Genomic DNA, 13,999 nt, shown 5'->3' on the forward strand with positions numbered 1-13,999 from the left:
TATGTAAGTACAATGATTGAGATGGGGAGGTAATATGATGGAGAATTGAATTTCAAAGGGGAAAGTGTCAGGGGGGAGGGAGGGAATTACCATGGGGTATTTTTTATAATCATGGAAAATGTTAATAAAAATTTAAAAATTAAAAAAAAAAAAAGATCTGAACCTGAAACTATCCTTTATGGTTAGTCCACCAAATCTTTTGCCCTCTGGGTCTGGGGCTTCTAGGAGGTCCTTGCTGTTGAGTTTAGCCAAGTTTTTTTTTTGAGAGGCCCACTCACCAGCCAATGTAGCACTGACAGAGGTTTTCATGGGATGTTGCTTGTTTGATGAGCAGCTCCACTTGAGTTGGAACATCTAAGGTATCATCGTGAGAGAAATCTCGTCCTAGAAGGGAGAAGCAGAAACGCTGTCACCTGCACCTGGTATCAACATACTCCATGTTGCCCATCAGGCCCAACTGTCTATGCAGCTGTTACCAGCTAATTCTACCACATGACAGGAAGGACACATGACACCTGCATTTAGAAAGCCACCTCCACATTACCTGCACCCACACAGGTGGGTCTCCTTTTAATGGTGGGCTAGGCTTAGGAGTGGTAAAGATCTGGCTGCTGGGCTTTTCCAAGCAGGAAGCTGTGCTGCTTGAATCTCAGTCTCCCTATGCATCTTCCATTCCATATTTATAATCTTGGCCTCAAACTGTCCCCACACAGCTGGCCAGACATGTGCTTTCCTGGCAACCTGCTATACATGTGTGTGTGTGTGTGTGTGTGTGTGTATTTTATATATTTTAATTTAAGGTAGCTCTCTAGCACAGACTGACCTGGAATTAGCTCTTTATGTAGTCTCAGGGCGGCCTTGAACTCATGGCAATCCTACCTCTGCCTCCCAAGTACTGGGATTAAAGGCGTGTACCACCAGCTAGGCTGGTTTTGTATTTTATTGGGATAGGGTCTCATGTAGTCTAGGTGGCTTTAAATTATGTTGTCAAGGCTGGTCTTGAACTCCTCCTGATCTTTCTACCTCCACCTCCCATGTGCTGAGACTGCAGGTGTACCCCACTGCATTGGCTTTTTTGTTTTGATTTGTTTTGTTGTAAGGTCTCATTCTAGTCCAGGCTAACCTGGAACTCACTCTGTAGCTCCTGGCTGGCTTTGTACTCACAGCTATCTTCCTACTTCTGTCTCCCAAGTGCTGGGAATAAGGGTGTGAGCCATCATACCTGGCTTTTCTTTTTTGACACTAAGCCTCACACTGTTACCCAGGCTGGCTTCAAGCTCCTGAGCAATCCTCATGCTTCAGCCTTTCAAGTGCTGGCACTGCGGGCATGAGGCACAACAGCCAACTGGCAATGTGCCTTTCTATTACCATAAGTACCATTCCAAGTATTACTACTCTTCCCCAAACGCCAGCACTTCTCTACTTCTCACCCTGGATGGATGCCCTCACCTCCTACTTACAAGAGAATGAACTCTTTGCATGCCGTTTTGGGCACTGAGGCTGTCTGTGTACGACAGTTTGCTGACTAGCTCCTATGTATGCATTCCCTCTTCTTCCTCAGTCCTGTAGTTCACCTCTTCAGACCAGCTTTCCCTACACTCTGGAGCTCTGGGACCATCCCTTCTGCTTTCCTAGAAGCCCGGTGATATCTATCTATCATCTATCCTTCTTTCTCTTTCCCTCTTCTTCTTTTTTTTTTTTTTTTTTTTTGAGGTAGGGTCTCGCTTTAGCCCTGTTCTGGAATTCACTATGTAGTCTCAGGGTGGCTTCGAACTCATGGCAATCCTCCTACCTCTGCCCCCCAAGTACTGGGATTAAAGGCGTGCACCACCACACCCATCTTCTTTTTCTTTCTTTTCCTTTTTTTTTTTTTTTTGTATTTTCAAGGTAGGGTCTCATTCTAGCCCAGGCTGACCTGGAATTCACTATGTAGTCTCAGGGTGGCCTCGAACTCATGGTGATCGTCCTACCTCTGACTCCCGAGTGCTGGGATTAAAGGCGTGTGCCACCATACCTGGCTCTTCTTTTTCTTTTTAAAAAATATATTTTATTTATTTGACAGAAAGAGAGTGAGAGAAGGGAAGAGGGAGGGATGGAGAGAAGAATGGGTGCTCCAGGGCCTCCAGCCATTGCAAACAAATTCCAGATGCATGCACCCCCATGTGCATCTGGCTTATATGGATCCTGGAGAGTCAAACCGGGATCCTTTGGCTTTGCAGGCAAGCACCTTAACTGCTAAGCCATCTTTCCAGCCCTCTTTTTCTTTTTCTTCTTTTTTTTTTTTCTTGTTTTTGGTATTTTCAAGGTAGTCTCACTCTAGCCCAGGCTGACATGGACCTCTGTAGTCTCAAGCTGGCCTCAAACTCATGGTGATCCTTTTACCTCTGCCTCCCAAGAGCTGGGATCAAAGGTATGCACCACCACACCTAACCTTACTTTATTTTTTACATACACAGTCTCATATATTCCAAGTTGGCCTTTAGCCTGAGGATGACCCTGAACTACTGATCTTCCCACCTCTACCTCCAGAAAGCTAGGATCATAGGTGTGTGCTACTATACCTAGTTTATTGATTATTAGTTTTTTCCCCACATTCTTCATGGTTGCACCCTTCTTATAACTTTGTAAACATATTCTTCTCTCCCACTAAGAAGTACAGATAGGGAAGCAGCTCAGTGATAGAGTGCTACTCTATGGACAAGGCCATGGAGGCAGTTCAGCACCAAAAAAGCATCTAATTCAATGTTTTTCCTCCCTGCAAAGGCTTCTCACCAGTCTTGAACCTCTTCTTCCCACACTCCCAACTCTCTCAGCCGCTGCACCCTGGCTTTCAGGCTCATCACAGCTTTTAGATGGTCAGTGACCTGGAGTCATCCCTGATTCCTCCCATCCTGTGTGTGCCAACAGCAATCTTTTACTTTTGCTGGTGCTGGAGAGATCACAGGGCCTTGTGAAGGGCCAGCAAGAGCTCTGTCACTGAGCTGCAACTTTCCTCAGTGTACAGCATGAAATATAAGGTCCTGGCCTCTCCTGTCATTCCATACTGCCTTCCTCCCATCCTGCTTCTCTGGAGCAGCCTGAATGGCCTGCCTCTTAAGCTTTCTTCTTGCCACTCTTTTTTATTTATTTTCTCAATTTTTTTTTCCTGTGCCATTTTTTTCTCAATTTTTATTAACATTTTCCATGATTATAAAAAATATCCTATGGTAATACCCCCCCCACCCACTTTCCCCTTTGAAATTCCATTCTCCATCATATCCCCTCCCCATTTCAACCATTCTACTTACATATATACAATACCAACCTATTAAGTACCTTCCTCCCTTCCTTTCTCTTCCCTTTATATCTCCTTTTAAACTACCACAGGGCTCCTGTCCATGCGGTTCCCTGTGTCTGCAATAACATCCTTATAACTAACTCCTCGTATATCTGAGCTCATGGATTGTTTCCTTAGGGAAACTCTTCCTGAATTTTCAAATTGGATTAAGTTCTTCTAGTCTAGTCACCAAAGTCTTGAGTATCTCTCCTTCACTTAACACCAGTTAAGTTAAGGGATTCAAATCCCTGCAAAGACAGGGAGCCTGGACATTTCAACTAGCATGGTTCCTTCTGCATCAATACAGTCCCCTGACTACAAAGCTAAGGGGGCAGGTTCTGATGGCCAGTGCCTGGCATCTCATGTCTCATATAGTGCTCGCTTCCTTCTGTCAGGGCTCTGTCATTTTCCAGGTAAAGAGATGGGTTCAGAAGTCACACAGGCTGGGCATGGTGGGGCATGCCTTTAATACCAACCAGCACTTGGAAGGCAAAGGTAAGAGGATTGCTTAGAGGCCACCCTGAGATTGCAGAGCAGGGTCTCTAGCTCCCACTCTCATCATACTTCTCCCCATAGAAGAACAGGGTGCTTCCCCTTCCATTTCCCTGTACCTGACAGCTGCCTAAGTACAGGCAGGCAAAATCCAGGAGGTCAGCTGTCCTCTGGAATCACACTGTAACAAGGATGTCCTCCTGGAGTTGGCTGATTTTGGAGTCTATCCAGATTCTAACAGAACTTTACTCATTTCCTGAGTTGAATGAGACCATGGAAACTTAAGTAATTTTAAGGGTCTTCAGGAAGAGGAACCCGAGAGGGTGCTCCACCTGCCTCAGAGACACTCAGTGAACCACATGGGGTCAAAGCCCAGACACAGAAGGCTGATTATCTACTCAGAGAACAGTCTCCTCCCTGAGTTTCATGTCTCTTTCAGGGACCATAAACACACTCACCAGTGAGCTTATCTCGAACCCTGTTGATAATCTGAATAGCTTTCTTATTTAGGGCTTCTGGTTTTACCAAACCATCTCCAACTGAAAGACACAAAAGTAGAAACAGCAGTAAGAATGAGATATCACAACAGGTTCCATGGGGCCCTGTTTTTCTTCTTTTGATTTTTTTTTTATAGAGATAATGAAACTTTATTTAAAAAACAAACCACTAGGAAAATAGACTACAGCTTTGACACAGCAAATCCACTGGCTGTATCGCCCTTTCAAGTAAGAAGTTGGTTAAAGAAAAAAAAAAAAAAAAAGAAAACATGGTGCTCATTCAAAAGATAAGGTGCCATGCTGGGGGCAGGAACACTGCATGGTGCAATGACTCCAGGCAAAAATGTCACTTGGCAGAGGGATTTGTGTGCCTCCTTTTGGTTCTATAGCAGTCCCAGCTTGTCTTAGCTTAAGGTGTGTACTGTTTTGGCCTTCTGGTTGTCAGAGGATTACCTCCAAAAGCTATTAATTCAGGGGGCTCCATAATGCCATGTGTTTAGGCCTTTATTTATTTATTTTTCCTAAGTGCAACACTTCCCAATTTGCCAACAGTTCTTATTTTACTGTTTCTTCCTGGAATCTGGGGTCTCTGATGTGTGTATCTCACAACCAAACCCCTTTTCTCTTCAGGGGGAAAATGTCATTGCAAGATTATTCTGTCATTCTATTGCAGAAAGTCTCCAGGCCCTATAAGCTAGTGAAGAAAGCTATTTTCCACCCTCAGTGTGACATTACCATGCTTTTTCAGGGGTCTCCAGATTGAAAGATGCCATGGAAGAACTGACCAGAAAAAGATAAACGCAAGGAACCTTTTAATATACTTCCTCAACGAAATTAAGATCTAGACTCCTCCCCTTTTATTCTTGGAAGGTATGGTTTCACTCTAGCTCAGTCTGACCTGGAATTTACTATGTAGTCTCAGAGTGGTCTTGAACTCACAGCGATCCTCTGACCTCTGCCTCCTGAGTGCTGGAATTAAAGGTGTGTGCCACCATGCCTGGCTTGTTTTATAGCTTATACAAAATGGTGTAGTGATACTTTTGGTAAACAGGTTGGCAACAGACACACTCCTCTTCCAATTTCTCTAGATCATAGGCCAGGTGGAGGAAATTGCCACTCTGTGGGTGTCTGTGCAGTCAGAGAATCCAGGATCGTGGTCTCTGGGTTGGTATGAGGGCAGTCTTTATTGTTAGGGACAAGCACTTGCCACATGAAATTTAGGGTTTAAACATGTGTGTGTGCAACCTCTGACCCAACATTTAGCACCATTTTCCCATTTCACTTCCTAGGATTAAAACATAGAGAAACCAGTGTTCAAAAACTAATGAGCTGCTTCATTTGTTGCTACTGTGGGTTTCCCTACTCATAATCTTGGCTTAAAAAACAATGTTTCCATTTTTTTAAAACAGATTCCTGCCCTCAGTTCCAATGGTTATTGTCAAAGCTGTTTATTTCCCAATGGATGAGAGAGACTCCTTCATCTTCCTGGTCATCGTTGGGATAAGGTGCATGTGGTCATTCACACACTTGGCCACACAGCTGTCCAGCTGCCGTTTTACCTGCAGCTCTTTGTTCCCTGCATCCATGGCATCTCTGGCTTTGTCACTGCAGTGCATGGTGCACCGGGCCAGCCGGTCCTGGAACTTTTCCAGCTCGCTGGTCACCAAGGCCTGCGCCTGAGCCAGAGGCACATGGCAGCGCTCGATGCACTGGTGCACCTGCTGCATGGATGCCTGGTTGTCTTCACAGCAGCCAGCGCTGCACTGGAACATGAGGCCCTGCATCTTCCGGATGTTCTTTCGCTCCACGTTCTTCACCATGGTGTCCACGGCTTCCTGCACACTGAGCTGCTGCACCTCCGCCATGGCGGCCCCGAGCGCCGCCTTCCTTGATTTTTTTTTTTTTGAAGTAGGGTCTCACTCTAGCCCAGGCTGATCCTCCTACCTGTGCCTTCCAAGTGCTGGGATTAGAGGCATGTGCTGCTATGCCTGGTGCCTATTTTTAATAAATGTCACTATTATGAGTGTTAAGAAATCCAGCTTTGTTCTCAGCATATCATGAGAAGTTCATGGACATTTCCTCTCAAAGTTGGTTTTGTCATCTGCCTTGTTGACACCTTGACCTCCTCTGTTCAGTACAGCATACCTATCTCCTTACCAGTCATTGCTACAATTCCTCAGAGGGTGAACTTACTGAAAGAATGAATGGACTCTGGTACTGTGGTCCCTGTTTTCTTATGGGCTGGTTCTCCAAGTTCCACACCATCCAAAATTTCTAGAGAAAAAAATGAACAGAAATTCAAACACAAATTTCAAATCCAAATTCCAATACTAATTTTTAGCTTTTGTTTTGTTTTATAGGGACAGTTTCTCATGTATCCCAGGCTGGCTTTAGACTCCATATGTTGTTGATCTTCCTAACTCTACTTCCAAGTGCTGGGATTAAAGGCATGTAATCTAAATCTGCTTTATACAATGTTGGGGATGGAACCCAGGGCTTTGAGCATGCTAGGTGAGCATTTTATCAACTGAGCTACCTCCCCAGCACTCAGTTAATATTTTTAGAGCTTATTTCTGAAGTTGAATGAAGTTGGGTGATGTATTAGCAGTATAACATATCTGACAGATTTCCTCTAAAGAACCTTAAAGGGGGGTGGGTGGAAGGATGGCTCAGCAGTTATAGCACTTGTCTACAAAGCCTAATAACCCAGGTTCAATTCCCCAGTACCCATTTAAAGCTAGAGGCACAAGGTGGCACATGTGTATGGAGTTCATCTGCAGTAACTAGAGGTCCTGGAGTGCCCATTCATTCATTCTCTTTCTCCTTGCAAATAATATAAAAATTTTAAATTAAATTAATTTATATATTAATTATTTAGGGGGGAAAGAGAGGTAGATAGAGAATGGGTGCATGTCAGGGCTTCTAGCCACTGCAAACAAACTCCAGATGCATATGTCACCTTGTGCATCTGGCTTATGTGGGTCCTGGGGAATTGAATCCAGGTCCTATGACTTTGCAGGCAAGTGTCTTAACTATTAAGCCATCTTTCCAGCTCCCCAAAAAATATATTTAAAAATTTTTATTTATTTATTTGACAGAGAGAAAGAGGAAAGAAGAGGGGGAGAGAGAGAGAGAATGGGTGTGCTAGGGCTCCAGCCACTGCAAATGAACTCCAGATGCATGTGCTCCCTTGTGCATCTTGCTTTTGTGGGTCCTGGGGAATTGAACTTGGGTCCTTTGGCTTAACAGACAAAGCTCTTAACTGCTAAGCCATCTCTCCAGCCCAAAAAATATTTTTTAAAAAGAATGGTGGAGCTGGAGAGATGGCTCGCCTGCAAAGCCAAAGGACCCAGATTCAATTCCTTAGTACCCACATAAAGCCAGATGCACAAGGTGGCACATGCATCTGGAGTTCTTTTGCAGTGGTTAGAAGCTAGGGTATACCCATTCCTTCTCTCTGTCCTTGAAAGTAAATAAATAAAATTTTAAAGGAAAAGAGCCGGGTATAGTGGTGCACGCCTTTAATCCCAGCACTTGGGAGGCAGAGGTAGGAGGATTGCCATGAGTTCAAGGTCACCCTGAGATTCCATAGTGAATTCCAGGTCAGCCTGGGCTACAGTGAGACCCTACCTCGATAAACCAAAAAAGAAAAAAAAAAAGAAAAGAATAAAGTTTGTTTCAAAGTAAGAGGAAAAGAACAGACCCCTCCTCTGAGAGGAGGGAGAAAAAAAAGAACCTTAAGAGCTGGGGAAAGATTTTGCTCAGCCTTCAGGCGGATGTAAATTTAATCCAAGCAATATCATTAAAACAAAAACAACAACAAAAAAAAACTAACCTTGAGAAAAACATTGACCTCTCCTCCTACCCCTTTATGTCGTGTCTGCTAGAAAGACTCCCATGTTCTACAAACACTCTGGACAAAGGGACCAGGGTCTGTCATCTCCCCTGGCATGCACTCACCTACTGACTGGCCCGCAGAGTAGGAATCTGTCCTCGTTCGGGATCTCTTGTTGCCTTTGGTATTTGCTAAGAATAGAAAGGGTTAAAAAGTGCTTCAAACCTTAACTTGAAAGAAACTTGGTTGATACTGACAAGTTTTTACAATCATAAAAGACATAATTTTTTCAATAGTTGTAATCCTTTAAAGTGAGCAAAGACTCATTACTCAGGATTAAGAGGGGGTGTCAGCATGGGGTATGAAATCCTGGGGCAGAAGCTATACTGTAAATCTGGACTCCGACAGTGGCATATGGAAAATACAAGGTGAAAGTCTGGTTTAATCCGTGTGTCAGAAGCCTACTGTCAGTAAATGTCCCTCAGGGCAGGTAGAAACAGGGTCGTTGGAGATATTTCTGCCTCCACTCATAATTGATTACATTTCATTTCATTTCATTTCAGTTCATTTCATTTCATTTCATTTCTTTCTTTCTTTCTTTTTTATTTTTTGAGGTAGTGTCTTGCTCTAGGCCAGGCTGACCTGGAACTTACTATGTAGTGTCAGACTGGCTTTGATCTCAGAATGATCCTCCCATCTCTGCCTCCCAAATGCTGGGACTAAAGGTGTGTACCACCATGCCTGTCTAATTGATTACATTTCTTTCTGAAATTACAGCTTACTATTTATCCTGGAAACATCTTTGTTTGTTTTATGAGGCAGGGTCTCACTCTAGCTCAGGCTGACCTGGAATTCACCATGTATTCTCAGGATGGCCTCAAACTCATGGTGATCCTCCTACTCTGCCTCCTGAGTGCTTGGATAAAAGGTGTGTACCACCACACCTGGATACCTGGAAACATCTTAATTAACTGCTAAACTGATAGTGGAATTTTCTGTTTTAAAAAATACAAATACTTAAAATTCTCTCCAGTCGCCAGAGCTACTCTGCGAGAATGTAAAACAGTAACTCAGTAATATATCCCAGGCTCCAGGGGAATAGATTCATGAGGTGTAATGTGTCAGTAGTTTTGTTTGTTTGTTTTGTGTTTTTTATACAGTCCAGAATGGCCTTAAACTCACTACACAGATATAGAACCCATCCTGTGCACTTGATAATACTGACTGTCCATCAGCCTCCAGTTTAGCAAAGGGTCATAGACGAAAGCTTCCAGCACAGCCATCACGCTGTCCTTGTGTTCCCGAAGCACTTCCATCACTGTGTGGCATGTGATTCTGTAGTTACCATCCAGACCTGTAACCTGGAGAAGGGACAGAACCATGTACCCTACGAGTTACTACTAATGTCCAAAGGTAAGGGAGTACCCGTCACCCCCACTCAGGAAGCAGATGCAGGCCACTGCTCATGCACTTTCTGAGGAGCGTTAGGAGGCAGTGAAGGTCTGCCATGTGATGTTGACTTCCAAGGGTCATTCCTAACCCAATGGGAAATAATGGGGCCCAGCTACTGAAGCCTTACAGGCACTTAGGGGAACTTAAGAGCTCCAATCAGCAGTTTATTCTCAGAGAGGGCTGTAACTGTATTAGCCCCATTTCAAAGCAGGGTGCACTCAGGATCAACTCACCTCCATAGCATTGGTCAACATTCTTGTTAGTCTAAATGGAATCTTCTCTGGGAATTTCTCTCTGGTCATAGCAACCTAAAAGTTATTAAAGGAAACCTCAAATCCATGGTTAAGCTGTTTTCTCTAGCTAAAGCAAGGTGGACACAGGTGGATTTCCTCTGCACCACTTGCACTGATTTATAGCATAGCAATAAGATAGCTGAGCTCAATGAGAAGTGATTGATCACAGTGATCTGAAAAATGACTTAAACCAAAAAAGAAAAGGGCCGGGTGTTGTGACACATGCCTTTAACCTCAGCACTTGGGAGGGAGGCAGAGGTAGGAGGATCACCATGAGAACAAGGCCACCCTGAGAGTACAGAGTGAATTCCAGGTCAGACTGGACTATTTTCTATAGTGAAATTCTACCTTACCCACTCCTCCCAAGAAAAACACACAAGAAAAACAAAAGGGGGAGGGGAGGGAAGGAGAAAGAGAGAGGGAAAAAACAAAACAAGCAGGACAAATGTGCCAAGGCCTTAGGCAGCAGGAAGAGAAGGTACAGGAGGAAGAGTGCTGCCCACAGGCGACCTGGCTGAGAGAAAACCAGAGCTGATGCAGTAGCCTTTGGGCTCAGCTTATGCTTTGCCTGAACGGCTAGAGGATGGTGTGCTTGCTATGTGCTCACCTCAAAGCAGTCCCCGAAGTCAATGTGCAGGATCTTTCCACTCAGCCTGTCCAGCATCAGGTTGGATGGGTGTCTTTGAGACAAACGTAAGTGAGAACAGGGAGGGATCAACAGGGCAGCATTGATAAATCAACAAACATAAAACTCCAGGCCAGGGGTTGGCAAAAAAATCAGCTCTCAGGAAGTCTGGCCCGCCTGCCTCTCTAAGTCAGGTTTTATTGAAGCATGACCTCACTCACTCGTTTCTGTACTGCTACAGGCTGCTTTTGTGCTATAATGGCAGAAGTGAGTACTTGAACAGAGACCAAAGACTAAAAAGACTACTTTACAGTCATGGCCTTCTAAGCAGAAATGCAGACTTCTCTGTGGCAGGCACAAGCTGTGCCACCACCCCTGGGATCTTGGGTCTCATGGTAAGTAGTGTCTGGCAGTAATGGCTCCTCAGAGTGACACAGCTCTGTCACTCCTACTGAGCAGCTATCTATCATAGGGCCTTGTCTCCTTGAGCTCCTTAACCAGTCCAGGCAGGATATCTGTCTTTTTTCAGTAGGTAATATGCTAGGATTTTTGTTGTTGTTTTGAGGCAGGATCTTATTTAGCCCAAGCTGACCTGGGACTCATTCTGCAGCCCAGGCTGGCCTCAAACTCAAGGCAATCCTCCTACCTCAGTCTTCCCAGTACTGGGATGAGAGGCATATACCATCATGCTCAGCTTCTGCTAGGATTTTTTTCAAATTTAGAGATGGAGTCTCTTTGTTACCCATGCTGGTCTCAAAATCTTGGGTTCAAGTGATCTCCCATTTCAGCTTCCCAAGTGCTGGGGACTACAGATATGTGCTACTGTACCTGGTTTAAGGTTTTTATTTTTATTTATTTATACTTTTAGAGGGTATTAAACTTATTTTTTACTTTCAAATAACTGCATGAGATATAATTCCAAAACAAAATCAGTATATGTTATAGAACGAGTATTCCTTATATTCTTGTTCACTTTCTGAACATTTCTAATTTTTATTGCTTTTTTTTGGGTGCTGGGAATCAAACCCAGGGCCTTTCACAAGCTATGTAAGTACTTTAAAACTGAGCTACATTGCTGCCAGCTCTCAATTATTTTTCAGTTGGTACATAGAAGTTGGTTGGTTTCTATTATAGGAATAGAATTACTTGTTTTAGTATAGTGGTGATTGATAAATATTAAATCAATAAACTCAACCCTACTTAATAGTACAGGGTTTATTTCTTTTTTTTTTTTTTTTTTTTTTCAAGGTAGGGTTTCATTCTAGCCCATGCTGCATTGGAACTTACTCTGTAGCCCTAGACTAGCCTGGAACTCATAGCATTCCTCATATTTCTGCCTCCCTAGTGCTGAGAGCCAGCACACCCAGCTCTAACACAGTTTTTTTGTTGTTGTTTTTTTGTTTGTTTGTTTCACTCTACCTCAGGCTGATCTCAGGGTGGCTTGGAACTCACGGCGATCCTCCTACCGTTGCCTCCCCAGTGCTGGGATTAAAGGTGTATGCCACCATGCCCAGCTCTAACATAGTTTTTACTACACTGAACAAACTGACAGAGAAACCTGAACCACAATTTTGCTTCTCTTTAGTGTATATATATATATATGTTCTGCTGGCAGATTCAAGCCATGATGGAAAAGAGGTCTAAAGTACAGCAAGGCATATCCATGCCTGTAATCTAAGCACTTGGGAGGCTGTTTGAGGCCAGCCTGGGGCTACAGAGTAAGTTCCAGATCAGTATGAGCTAGAGTGAGGCCCTACCTTGAACAAACCAAAAGAGAAAAAAAAAAACATTTAAAGTATGAAACACAACATTATTTACTCAATGGTCATAAAGCCCACTAAAAAACAAAATGAATCACTCAGTAAAGCTATCATAGAGAAAGACGGCTGAAAGAAACAAATCACTCACCTGTCCCCCAAACCTAGAATATACCCAACCATGGACATGACAGCGAGAGAGCGGGTATAATTGGTTCTTCGGTCAAACCATACCTACAACACAGGAGCACATGTGAATCAAGGTGCTGGAACCTAGCTAGTTTCAGCACAATTATATCCCAGGTCAGCTGTTTGCTTGTGTTCTGCCAGTAACCAGTTGGAATTATAATGGACAGATCCCATACATAGTTACAATATTAACTATACCTTAAAATAAACTATTAGAAAGGTATTGAGCTTAGATGAGCAAATAGGCTTTTCTTCAAAAACAAAGATTTTGTTTTTCCTTTCAAATCACTGTGATAAATTCCTTCTCACCAAACTCAAGTTACGTTATAAATCAATGCAGGTAGTGCAGAGGAAAGCTACCTGGGCTCACCTTGCTTTAGGGGAACTTATGGGCTGGGGAGATGGCTTAGGAGGCTAAAGTGGTTAAAGGGGCCTGCTTGAAAAATCCTGCCAGCCTGAGTCCAATTCCCCAGTATCCACATAAAGCCAGATGCATAAAGTGGCACATGTGTCTAGAGTTTGGTTGCAGTAGCAAGAGGTTGAGGCTCACCTATACTCTCTTTTTCTCTCTCATATAAATTAAAAACAAAACAAAAACCAGGTTTGAGTTAATGAAAATATCCATTTTAGGACATCCAGTTAGGATTATAAAGATGAACTATCTTCCTAAATCATTGGATACATTTAATGTAATTCCAAAATAAGAAGTATTCAGTGGGGAAAAAAAATTCAGTGGGTAGGAGGATAGCTGTGAGTTCGAGGCCACCCTGAGATTACATAGTAAATTCCAGGTCAGCCTGAGCTAGAGTGAGACCCTACCTCAAAAAACAAACAAACAAAAAAAAAAAAACAAACCAAACAACAAAAAAGCAAAAACCAAACAAACAAAACCACATACATACATACATACATACATATATATAAAATATACACACACACACACACATATATGTATATACACATATATACACACACATATAATAAATTTGAGACAAATGTATCACCATGTTTCCCAGGCTGGCCTGGAATTCACGGCAGTCTTCCTGTGTCCACCTCTCTAAGTAATAGCTAAGCCACAATGCCTGACTTGATCAGCTTTCAGAAAGTTTTTCATAGAACACTGGACATAATCCACAGCTAACCAGCACAAAAGAGTGTGTCCATCCTGGCAAACATAGATGTGCAAGGTGGGATGGGTGTCAGTAGAACTGAGGGGACGTACCTCTGAGCTGGGGCTTTTTAGCCACAGGAGCTTCGCCAGGTCATCCCCGGCTGTGTTGTTGACAGCGTGCTCAAACACCTCCACCTTCTGCATCAGAGTCAAGTGGTCATAGTCAGGAGCCATCTGGTTGAGGATACAAGTAATCAGTCAGTGCACAGCCTACAACAAGAGCCCATATCTAGGAAGAAGCAAGGTTTGGGGCCAAGCAGAGATGGGAACTGACTTCAGCACCACCAATTTCCTGTTGCTGGAGACAGTATCTCATGTAGTCCTGGCTGACTTTGAACTTGCTATGTAGTTGAAGATAGCTTTTTTTTTTTC

General features: G+C 43.4%; 2 protein-coding genes across 2 annotated transcripts in view; both read right to left on the bottom strand.

The window, feature by feature from the left end:
* The window catches only part of Mtor (mechanistic target of rapamycin kinase), a 156,512-nt gene that overhangs the window by 3,983 nt on the left and 138,530 nt on the right, over positions 1–13,999 (bottom strand). Inside the window, exons 49-57 of the mRNA XM_045151108.1 lie at positions 13,679–13,801; positions 12,419–12,501; positions 10,493–10,565; positions 9,826–9,900; positions 9,366–9,501; positions 8,266–8,331; positions 6,499–6,579; positions 4,267–4,347; positions 279–384 (exon numbers count right to left, since the gene is read on the bottom strand). Coding sequence (XP_045007043.1) covers positions 279–384; positions 4,267–4,347; positions 6,499–6,579; positions 8,266–8,331; positions 9,366–9,501; positions 9,826–9,900; positions 10,493–10,565; positions 12,419–12,501; positions 13,679–13,801 — 824 coding nt within the window. The remainder of the gene's footprint in view (positions 1–278; positions 385–4,266; positions 4,348–6,498; positions 6,580–8,265; positions 8,332–9,365; positions 9,502–9,825; positions 9,901–10,492; positions 10,566–12,418; positions 12,502–13,678; positions 13,802–13,999) is intronic.
* Positions 5,754–6,170, bottom strand: LOC101596688 (protein FAM136A-like). Its single transcript, XM_012951892.2, has one exon. It carries the CDS (start codon positions 6,168–6,170, stop codon positions 5,754–5,756), a length of 417 nt encoding a protein of 138 aa, XP_012807346.2.

This window comes from Jaculus jaculus, chromosome 5 (assembly GCF_020740685.1).
Source record: "Jaculus jaculus isolate mJacJac1 chromosome 5, mJacJac1.mat.Y.cur, whole genome shotgun sequence".
Taxonomy (NCBI): domain Eukaryota; kingdom Metazoa; phylum Chordata; class Mammalia; order Rodentia; family Dipodidae; genus Jaculus; species Jaculus jaculus.

Excerpts from the sequence above, each read along its gene's own strand:
- LOC101596688 (XM_012951892.2), bottom strand. The coding sequence starts at position 6,170 with ATGGCGGAGGTGCAGCAGCTCAGTGTGCAGGAAGCCGTGGACACCATG.